General features: G+C 35.6%; 1 protein-coding gene across 2 annotated transcripts in view; it reads right to left on the bottom strand.

Annotated features, from left to right (window-relative positions):
* LOC129233016 (uncharacterized) overlaps positions 1-11,136 on the bottom strand; it is an 85,737-nt gene extending 74,601 nt beyond the window's left edge. For both annotated transcript variants that reach the window (XM_054867096.1, XM_054867097.1), the window contains exon 1: positions 9,746-11,136. In XM_054867096.1, the coding sequence (XP_054723071.1) occupies positions 9,746-11,096 (1,351 nt within the window). In that variant the 5' untranslated portion in view covers positions 11,097-11,136. The remainder of the gene's footprint in view (positions 1-9,745) is intronic.
* Positions 11,137-12,174: the final 1,038 nt, after the last annotated feature.

Below are 12,174 nucleotides of genomic sequence, written 5' to 3'. Positions count from 1 at the left end.
AAGTGGAAGTCGCACCGAATCCGTTACAATATAATGTCACTTGATGTGATCTGTTATTACAAAACTGAAAACACGGTTATTATAGTGTATTCATTTATAATCACCATTCCGCTTGTTATAGACAATTTGTTATAGGAAAAATGCTCAAGATTTTTTTTTTAATCTTTTAACATGAGGATTTTATTTTTTCACTTATTAGAACTTAAATTATTGTTACCTTTTGTTTGAAATTATTTTAGGCACAAAATACATAGAATCATAATCAATGGGGGAAAAAGCAAGAGCTATGGGAGGGGTCCGGACCCCCCTGGACTCCCCCTTGTGTGCGCCACTGCATGGGTGATGTAACTTTAAATGGAAAGTGACTGCTAGAACACAACTTTTATGTGACAAAAGTTAAGGTATCCGACTAGGTTCGGAGCAGTTTTTTTTTAAAAATACTATTATGAAATAATATTAATGTTTTTTTAGAAGCAGAATGATCTTAAAACATGTATTTCGCTTAAAAATAAACCATAATATCAATAATTTTCTTTAAATGGGTGATTTTTTGGCAAAAATGATTGAAAATTACCAGTTAGGAGAAACACTGTATTAATAAAAATTAAATAGCTATAAACAATTTGCTTAGATTTTTTCACATGTATAAATATTACACATGAAACAGACCGCAGGTTAAGAAATATTTCAAGAATTTTAAGATTTATGACAAATTAAGTGACTTTATCCAGAAATTTCTCAAAAATTTGTCACCTTTTTTCGGTAAAAAAAGCTATAAATCAAAAAATATTTCATCATTTACATAATCTGTGGTCTCACAAGTACTTACAAGACAGGCATGCCAAATTTCATGCTCGAATACTGAATAGAATTTGCAAAATCATGTTTTCCGTAGCCAGTATCGAGAAATAATTGCATTCTTCAAAAAACGTAAGATTCGACTTAACACGCGTTATACTGCAGACGGTTAGTATTTAAATGCTTATAACGTGAGTTCTAATTCGCGTAGATTATAAAACCAAAATGTTTCATAATCTTAAAGAATGGGGCTGTTGAATAAAACTATTTTGAGAAAAAGTGAATTTTGGTCGAAAATCGCCTTTTCAACGTAGTCGGATACCTTAAAAAGCAATTGGTCTTTTATTTCTTGGGAAATCCTTCAAAATGTGAATTTTTGAAAGTGTCCCAATACTTTTGGTCATATAGTGTACCTGATCGTAAAAATGTAATGGACAAAATCGGTGAAATGATGGAAAGGCCGACTATTTAATTTAGGCGATTTGACGTGAAATGATCCATTTGCAATATTTTTGTTTTAAACGAGCTGATGTTCGTGTGTGTGCATCACATGATTTCCTTTTACTCCAATTTAAGGGGAGTCAGTACCCCCCCCCCCCCATACCGTCAGTGTTAATTTGCACAGGTTCATGTACCTTTTTCTGAAAATCTATTAAAGATAAAATTATGAAATTTTTTCTCTACCTTAAATAGACTCTTTTCTCAATACTGAAGTAAAATTTTACAAAAGAGAGCTTAGTTTAAAAAAAAAAATCTAATCTGTAAGTCACTGTATTTTTTTCAAAAAATGCTATTTTGCAACACGAAATCAGCTCTATAAAAAAATATTCTTCGATTATGAGAGAAATTTTACTTCAGTATATGCAACTAGATATATGGAATAGGTGATAAAAATTTCAAAGCCAAACACAATTTAGTTTATGTGAAAAAAGAACATTTAGTTTCAAAAATACCATTTCGAGATATTGCAATTTAAAGGGGAAAATCATACCTCATCAAAATAGGTTTACATTTTTTTAAAGCTTATTTTAACTTACTTCTAATATAAGCACGATCAAGAAGTTTGTATCATTAAAAAGTCATTGAAATAGAGTTTCAAAATATATAAAAATCAAAAAATCGAATTTTTGAAAGTATTTAGGGTACTGATTCCCCTTAAAGATAATAGTGCCTCGGAGTGAGCAAAAAAACAATTTAAATACTTTCATTCCAAGTCTGTTGCGAACCGAAGCAAAGAAAACGTTCTATACAGATACATTTTCCCAACATTGGCAGTTTTAATGTGATTCAATGGTTAACTCTAAATATGGCCAAATTGAAACCAGATTAAAAAAGAAAATTAATTTGCATTTTGTCATCTTAAATTCAAATTATGTTTTTCGCAATCACGAGTGTTTGTATGTAGGTGTGCGAGTTTGTGTGTGGGGTGTATGTGTTTGTGTGTAGGGAGGTATGTGTATGTGTGTGTAGGTATGTGTGTTTGTGTCTGTGCAGGCATGAGTGTGTGAGTAGTGTGTATGAGTGTTTGTGTGTGTGGAGACAGGGTATGTGTATGTGTGTGTAGGCATATGCGTCTGTGTGCAGGCATGAATGTGTGGGTAATTGTGTGTATGTGTTTGTGTGTAGGGGTATGTGTATGTGTGTGTAGGCATGTGTGTTTGTGTCTGTGTGCAGGCATGCGTGTGTGGGTACTTGTGTGTATGTGTTTGTATGTGTAGGTGTATGTGTGTAGGTGTATGTGTGTGTAGGTGTATGTGTGTATATGTGTTTGTGTGTGTGTGCAGTTGTCTATGTATGCGCGTGTGTGCAGGACATGAATGCAACCTGGAGGCGGCTTTCGCAATAAGAGCAGCATCGTGAGGAGCTCGTCGACGGTGATGGTGCGGAGGGTGGCGGTGGGAAAAATCAAAGGAACGTCAAAAACAGTCAAGTGAGAACAATAAGCAATCGTGATTGCTCAAAAAAAAAAGAAAGAAACACCAAATTCGTCGCCAAGTTGGCGACAAAACTTGGCGACCAAAAGCTTGGCGATATATTGCCAAGTGTTTGCCAAATTATAGCACCGCTTGAGTTTACATTGAAATTAGCAATGATTTTATCCCCAAAAGGTGTAAAAGACCCCCTTTGGAACATCCGAATGCAACCAATAGAGAAGGTGCACAACGAGACCCCACTTGGAGTCTATGTGCCAAATTTCAACTTTCTAGGACGTACCGTTCTTGAGTTACGCGAGATACATACACACATACACACATACATACGTACATACAGACGTCACGAGAAAACTCGTTGTAATTAACTCGGGGATCGTCAAAATGGATTCTTCATTGGATATTTTAAATAATCAAAAAAAAAAAAATCTAGACGCGGCATCACTACACTACTTCAGATTAATCATCCTCATCTAATCAAATTGTGTGTATATATTTTTCTTTTAAACACGACACAATTGGCAACCAAACGACAAAAAGTTTCACAATAAAACCGGCGCGACTGATTATGGGATGCAAACAATAGACTTCTGACTTGTTTTCAGGCATGTTTATTGCTTAAAATGTTACTTATCACATACAATGACAAGTATAAATATGTACATTTTATGTAAAAAAAATGTGATGCATCGTGTACAAATAATGAAGATCAAGTAAAAAAAATGATATTATTTGACTGATAAGATTAAATGCGCGTAAGACATGAAGTTTACAAGACGCGATTTAACAGACAAATAAGTGTATAGAGTAACAAGAAGTTCCATCTAAAACTAAACGAGCCTACTTTCCCGTATACCAATATCGACTTTCTAGTATATGATTAATATTCTCAAAATTAGCTAAAATCGCAAATTTTTTCAAACATAATTTTTTAATATTTTAAGCTGATTTCTAGAAATGAAATATGCCTCGCTCATCTAAAGAATTGATATTATTTGACTGATAAGATTAAATGCGCGTAAGACATGAAGTTAACAAGACGCGATTTAACAGACAAATAAGTGTATAAAGTAACAAGAAGTTCCATCCAGAACTAAACGAGCCTACTTCCCCGTATACCAATATCGACTTTCTAGTATATGATTAATATTCTCAAAAATTAGCTAAAATCGCAATTTTTTTCAAACATAATTTTTCAATATTTTAAGCTGATTTCTAGAAATGAAATATGCCTCGCTCATCTAAAGAATTGATATTATTTGACTGATAAGATTAAATGCGCGTAAGACATGAAGTTAACAACGCGATTTAACAGACAAATAAGTGTATAAAGTAACAAGAAGTTCCATCCAGAACTAAACGAGCCTACTTTCCCGTATACCAATATCGACTTTCTAGTATATGATTAATATTCTCAAAATTAGCTAAAATCGCAAATTATTTCAAACATAATTTTTTAATATTTTAAACTGATTTCTAGAAATAAAATATGCCTCGCTCATCTAAAGTAATGATGCATAAAAAATAAACAAATAAAGTAGCAGCACTTTTTAAACAAAGCAAATAATACATTTTTTTCCATTAAAAATATTGTTACAAATTCTGTAAATAGTAATTACTTTTGTGATTAATTTGTCGCAATCTAGCTAAATTTGGCATTTATTAAATTATCTTTTATCTAAAATTATTGTAGTAACGTATCCAGTAAATAGTTTCTTGTAATGAATATACAGCCCTCGTATATTCGGCCGAAGTATACGGCCCCCTCATTTCTGAATGATAAAATTTGTGAATGGAAAGAAATAAGAAAGTGTAGAACGGTGTAGCATTTTCTGGAATAGTTGAGAGGTCTCTTTCGATGTCTATAAATAACGGTCTCGCATGATAAAAAGTGAGTCTCGATTGAGAATTTGTACTGAGAGTGTATTAGCTCTGTTTATTGCGAGGCATTTCGCTGTGTTGTTCTTCGTATTTCGATGTAAATACGTGTGTAACCGTTGAGTTTACGGTCTTGATTGATATTTGCTTCATTGCTGATGATTCATTTAGCAGTTGTTAACTATCTTTCCTGTACATAGTGTAAATACATTTCCTGTGTTTTTAATCAAGAACCGTGTCGTCCTTTCAAGAAAGTTGGAAGTCGCACCGGAACCTTTAACAATATCTTTAACCTCTTTCAAAAAAAAAAAGTATCCTCATGTAAATGATAGCCGATGATCGAGTAACCCGTGTGTTTCGACAATTAAACTGGCGCCACAGAAGGATCATTTGATAATATGTTTTGGCAACATGCAGGGAAAGGCTTCATTGTGACCAGGCTGAACTCGATCCGGTCACTGAACTGTTTTATTGGTACGACTGTGTCATTTCAGGAGAATGAAGAACGGCTACAACAATGAACGCCACCTACTGGATTTTAGGGTTCATCCACTGGAGTGAGGGTTAAAATTAGTGATGTTCCGGATATCCGTATCCGTATCCGCGGATATCCGAGGAAAAATAAAGATCCGTATCCGTATCCATTACATTTTTGACGGATCTTAAACGGATCTTTTCTATTCTAAAAATTTTTAAATATTTGAATAAAAGACTCTTAAATTTCGTTTAAATTAGGTATTATTCCCTATTTATATAAGGTATCATTTCAGAAGCCAACGGCCATCTGAGCCTTTTTTTTTTTTTAATTTTTAGTTTAATATTATTAGTTTTTGTTATTGATGTGGGGTTTCTGTTTTTCTTCATTTTGGTTTTTCCCGGCATCCTTCAAAAAAAGTGAGACAAAAGGCTCTATTTAGTGTTTGTAAAGGTGTTCTCGGCTCTGTTATTCTGTCGGTCGGAGTCATTTGGGGGGAATGGGTCAGCGCTGCATTTATGCTGAAATAAGATGCGAAAAATTATTTCTAGCCTATCCAGTCGCAGCTTTACACACTTGCTCCTGTATCCTACACTACCGAGCAAGATAGAAATCATTTTTCACATTCTATTTAAGCATTAATGCTGCGCTGACCCGTTCCTTCCAACTCTCCATCAGTTTTAACGGAGATTTCTTCAAAGAGTAAATCATAGTCTTTATTATATTTTCGCCGTAGATGACATTTTTTGAAGAAACAGTGTTGTTATCATGACGGGAATACCTTCCGTAATAAATTTTACATTTGGATAGTTGAATTGGGCAAAAAACATTTTGAGATCCGTATCCGTATTCGCGGATCTTGACACTAATGATCCGGATCCGTATCCGTATCCGCGGATCTACTTTTTTAACGATCCGGCACATCACTAGTTAAAATGTCAACTACCAAATTATCACAAAACAAGCAATGGCTTCGTTCAAATGTAGAAGCCATTTCCCCCCGTCATATCTTGACGGGCGACTTTCTAATTGGATAAGATTAATAATGATTATCCGTTAAAAGTAAAGGAAATATAAAGGTTTTGAGGCTAAAAAAATGATGAATGAGTTTCTGATTGCTTAATTTGACTAACAATTCTTTAAATATTCTATTTATTAGCTATGGTCTCCATTCAAGAAAAAATTAAATTCTCTAAGGACATATAATTTGAGATACGAAACTAAATATTTAGAGCAGATTTGATTTTAATGTAGAGGATTTAATGCGTACAAATTATAAACAACAAAAATTGACAATTATCTCTTATCTTAAATTTATTCACTCTCATAGTTTATTTATTATTACCCAGACAAGAATTATATCCTTTTATTATTTTATTAAATTTTAACCAATATTGATTAATTTACTTCTCTTATATTTCATATTGGAAAATATTATTTCTTAGTGGAATGTCCAAACTCGAACAGGAAATTTGGCACTAAACAATATCATTTGTAATTTCTGCAAGGTGAAGTTGATTTTACACTAATTCTCACATCAACTTATTCAGTAGAGCTACACGATTAAAACATAAGGGAGGGCCCGGGAGGAGTGGAAAGGCGGGAAATAATAAAATGTGAAAAATCCACTCTGGCTTGTCTGATAGATGTTGGAGCAGCTTTAGACGCTTACTGCTACATCAACTGGACAAACTAAAAATTATTTTTCACATTTGGTTTCAGCATACATGCAGCGCTGTTCCATTTCTTATGACTCACCCGTATTTTTAACCCCCGACACACAAAGGAAGGGGGTTATAAGTGTGACGTGTCTATGTATCTGTGTGTCTGTCTGTGGCACTCTAAGTGCCTAAACGGATGGACCGATTTTGACGTGTCTGTGTATCTGTGTGTCTGTGGCACTCTAGTGCCTAAACGGATGGACCGATTTTGACGTGTCTGTGTATCTGTGTGTCTGTGGCACTCTAGTGCCTAAACGGATGGACCGATTTTGACGTGTCTGTGTATCTGTGTGTCTGTCTGTGGCACTCTAGTGCCTAAACGGATGGACCGATGTTGACGTGTCTGTGTATCTGTGTGTCTGTCTGTGGCACTCTAGTGCCTAAACGGATGGACCGATTTTGACGTGTCTGTGTATCTGTGTGTCTGTCTGTGGCACTCTAGTGCCTAAACGGATGGACCGATTTTGAAAAACTTTTTTTGTTCAAAAGGAGAGTTGATCGAGAGTGTTCTTAGCTAGGTTGCGTCTTTGGATGACATTCATTAACGAAGATATTAATTAAAAACCTCTAAAAGGTTTTTTGCGATTTTTGCAGTGAAAACATCGTTAAAAATTTTAAAATTTAATACCATAATAAAGAGAATTTTTTTTCCGCGTCGGATAGAATGTGTTTGGAACTTCCATGTTACATGGACTTCGAATTATAACGTCTTTTTAAGCATTTAAACAAAGCCTTTATTCACGCGATTGTCATTGTTGACCGACAAGGAAATAAAACACAATGATTTAAAATTTTTATCTGTTGCTAGTTTTTATTTAATAGCAAATAAAATGCTTGACATTGATTTTTAATAATATAATTCTTTTTAAAGGATTTTCAATTTTCCCTCTTGATTAGACAGTAGTGACTCAGTCGGGGGGTTTTAAAATTTGTAATTTTATCGTTGCTTGTAAATACAATCAATTAATCCCTATAAGTGAGGCAAACTTCGCAGCATTGTGAAGGCTACGCAGATCCTAATCACAGCATTAACGACGCTGCCAGGTTCGGTTTGCCCCAACCATAGATTTATTTGCATTAAGGGGGTTCGGGACACAAAAATCCTCAAATTTTGCAATTTTTTTATAATTTGAAAAATTGCTCCGTTTTTTTCTGCTTAAGAGGACGTTTGAATCTTGTTTCTACCTTAAATAGAACGAAAGTTATATAGTTATTTTTCTTGCATGCATCTAACGAATGTGTACATAACTTTAAAACTTTAAACGCGTTTTTCTCCATGATGCAATTTTTCCCGATTTCTTGCATTCAAACTCTTATAAGTCAGGAATCGATAGAGATAAAGTAATGAAACTTGGAGCATATCTTTTTCAAACAGTTTACTTTAAATTTTATTCGGCGAATTTGAAAAAAACGTTTACTGCAAAAATTATGATTTTTTTTAAAAAAAAGTATCTTCGAATTTTTCGAAATTTTTCTTCAAATATTTTTTATTTTTTATTGAATCAATATTTTTAAAACCGCCGAATAAAAATTAAAGCTTAGATATTTGTGCATACTTTTTTGAAAAAAAATTGAAAATTGACCAACAATATTTTGAGTTATAGCAATTTAAAGCAACCCCATTTTTTTGAAAAAAACTAATTAAATTTAAATAAAAAAATAATTTTTTTTTTCATATTTATGTTATGATTTTGCTTATTAAATAAATGATGAATCAGTTCAAAAAATTTCAAAACTCTAAAATACATAATAAAAAAATTTTCAAAATGTGTCCCGGACTCCCTTAAAGACCTTCTATGATTTGAGGCAATGAGAGGAGGCAAAAGGATATAAGTGCCAAAGTTGAAAGTTTGGAGGTAGGCAGTACAAATGGTAGGTGAGCGTCTCCTCTGTTTTGGGGCAAGAAATAGTGCTAGTAATCCTGGTAGGTGCTGTCATAGGTGCTGCATGATTTAGAAAAAAATTCAATGAAAGCCTACCTAGGACCCGAACTTCAAACGCGTTTTAACTCAAAACTTGAAAATGTCCACTTACATTCCTTTGCTTTTCACTGTCTAAATAATTGTCTTCGGCATTGCAGTGGCACAGTGAAGGGGCGGGGGGGGGAGGGGGGAGGTAAAAAAAACCCGGAGCCATTGGTTTTAACATAAATTCAAATACAGTAGTTTATGCATATGAAAGGGCTGTTTTGATTTAAAAAATTCCCTTTAGAAGGTATTTTTGATCAAAAAATCCCTCTTAGAATGTATTTTTGATCAAAAACTCCCTCTTAGAATGTATTTTTGATCAAAAACTCCCCTTTAGAATGTATTTTTGATCAAAAACTCCCCTTTAAAATGTATTGTTGATCAAAAACTCCCCTTTAGAATGTATTTTTGATCAAAAAATTCCCCTTAGAATGTATTTTTGATCAAAAACTCCCCTTTAGAATGTATTTTTGATCAAAAACTCCCCTTTAGAATGTATTTTTGATCAAAAAATCCCTCTTAGAATGTATTTTTGATCAAAAACTCCCCTTTAGAATGTATTTTTGATCAAAAACTCCCCTCCAGAAGGTATTTTTGATCAAAAACTCCCCTTTAGAAGATTTTTTGATCAAAAACTTCCCTTTAGAATGTATTTTTGATCAAAAACTCCCCTTTAGAATGTATTTTTGATCAAAAAATCCCTCTTAGAATGTATTTTTGATCAAAAACTCCCCTTTAGAATGTATTTTTGATCAAAAACTCCCCTTTAGAATGTTTTTTTGATCAAAAACTCCCCTCCAGAAGGTATTTTTCATCAAAAAACCCCTCCAGAAGGTATTTTTCATCAAAAACCCCCTCCAGAAGGTATTTCTCGCTGCGCTAGACATTCATCCCTCACAATCATCATTAACATACTATTTTTTATCAATCGATTTTTCCCAAGCCAAAGCAAGCAGAGCGTATGAAACGACTTACCTCCTGATGCCTGCGGTAGTTGCAAGGACATATTCTGAGACATATTGTCGTATCCACTCCAAGGTAAATCAGACACATACGATGACACGTGACCTCCTGCACTAGTTCTAGATAATATCCCAGTACCGGCAAGGGTCAACGAAGTTGGGGAAGATTTAGACACTAGTTCGTCATTCACTTGGCTCCACATAAGCGATCCCACGTTGTTGGCGTCGTGAGTACGGCCGTACGGAGATATGCTCAACAGCCTGGAAGAAGCGGTGGACGTATTCACACCTGATAAGTACAGAGGACTGCTTGTAGAAGCCCCGGATGGGCTGTCCGTTGCTTCAGGTAGGTGATGGTAAGTGACGGATGGCGTACTCACAGCATGGAGACCACCCTGGTCTATGATGGTATTCACCAGGTAGTTTGTCGTGGTAGAGTTCAGCATGTTCCGAAGTGGTAGACCCTCTCCATGGGGGTCAGCGTCGTTCATGGAAGGCAGACTTCTTTGGAAGTCGGGCATGCTGATGTGATAGGGAATCCTGTCTGGAATGAAGTCTCTGGGAGACGCTGGGCTCCTAATGTGTGGAAAAGAATTGTGCGCTGCCCCAGAAAGATCTAAATTCAAACGGTGTGGGGTGTGATCGCCACCGTGATGCATTATGTGAGCTGAGATGTCTTTGTCTTCCAGGACGGAAGGCAGGTGGTGAGGGTTGCCCTCGCTGTTTTGATCAACAGGTTGGAGGTCGTGTTCCAGCTCTGAGGGGGACTGGAAGAGTTGCCGGTGCTGCATCAGCGATGGATGACCGTGGATTATTTCTTCATCCTGGGCAGATGAGTCGTTGGATGGCTGCAGTTGCCTCAGGTGCGAATCGTTGCAGTCCTCCAGATGGTGTCGCTGGACTTCTTGACCGTTGGACTCGGCATGTTTCATGTCCTGGCTCTCCAGAGTGTGGCGCTGCATGCTGTGGATGTCCGGTTCGTCAATTCCGTTCTCTTCCTGAACGGAGTGGTTCGTTCTAAGAATGTGCGGGGAGTGCTCGGGCGCCTCTTCCGACGACGCAGAGTGGTGTCGTCCATTCTCCTCCTGGTTTGTTCGACTGGACGCTTCGTGCTGGAGGATGGACGATCGATGGTTCTGCAAGTTTATCAGTTGCTGTATTCTGAGAGAGTCAGCGATAGAGTAATGAGGAGCCTGATTTAAATGCGGGTCTTCCAGTAAACACTGATTATTCTTGCCCTGTGCTTTTGACATGTGGTCATCTTCATCTGCGTTGTTGTTGTTCCCCTGGAGATGATTTTGCACATGCTGTTCAGACACCAACACAGGATGTGGATGATTGATATGATGGTCCAGTGTCCTCATATCCGACTCGTTTCCGTTCTGCTCGGACACGGGATGATGAAAGGTGCTGTACATGTGTTCATCATGTCTCATGTGCATGTGGTCATCCTCATAAGAGTGGCGCTGTATGTGAGGCTGTTCGTCGCGATAATCCGAGCAATGCTCAAGTTCTTTGTCCTCCTCGAGGACGTCGTTCAAGTGAAGATGGTCATTCAAGTTCGTAAGGGCACCGGAGTGGATTTGATAGTCGTTTTTTCCAGATAGTTGATTCACAGTTTGTTCCTTTGAAATAGGCGCATGCGAGGATAAGTCCTTAACAGATGCCTGCTCTGTTTCGTGTTCCTGTTCCGAACTTGACTGTTCATCCGCGGCGTCAGAATCATCATCTCTTTCAGAAGACGATGCCTGTTCTCGATCGAAAACGTCCGCTTGAGAACGGGCCATTTCTCGTCTGGGAATATTATAGAAACGAGTCTTTTTCATTTAGGAAGATTTTTAACGAATCATAGTAATTTTTTTTTTTTTTTTTTTTTTGTAAGTTTAAAACGATACAATTTGCTCAGAACTCATTTTTAAAGAGGTTTCTTTTTTTTCCGTATTAAATTTTTAAAAATCAAAAAACTCATAAAATCGTTTCTCAACATTCATTTTCAAATGCTTCATCAAAATATAATTTCTATTAAAATATAATTCACACATAAAATGCTTTCTGATCTAAATATATGCCCTGAACTTCATAATTCATTCTACTAAAATAAATGCGACTGCTTTTTAGAGGTTGATTGAAAATAACCTTTTTATTAAAAAGAATATGATCAATTTAAAAAGATATTCAAATTCTCATAAATGAAACACCCGAAATATCACCAATGATTTTTCTTCCAAAGCAATTAAGATATTTCTTATAATAATTTTAAAATAATACAAAAATATTTGCCTCTAGCACATATCTTATATTAACTCAGCAATATGTTGATCGCATTTTTTTCACATCATATTTGCTGTTAAGAGATACATTTGTGTCATACGCACAAAACCCAATCTTCAACCAAATCACACATCACTTAAATTTTTCTTTAATCGACTGAAAAATTGATAT

This window comes from Uloborus diversus, unplaced genomic scaffold (assembly GCF_026930045.1).
Source record: "Uloborus diversus isolate 005 unplaced genomic scaffold, Udiv.v.3.1 scaffold_15, whole genome shotgun sequence".
Lineage (NCBI taxonomy): Eukaryota > Metazoa > Arthropoda > Arachnida > Araneae > Uloboridae > Uloborus > Uloborus diversus.
Note: the sequence above shows the minus strand (reverse complement) of the source record. Positions and strands in the feature narration are given on the sequence as shown.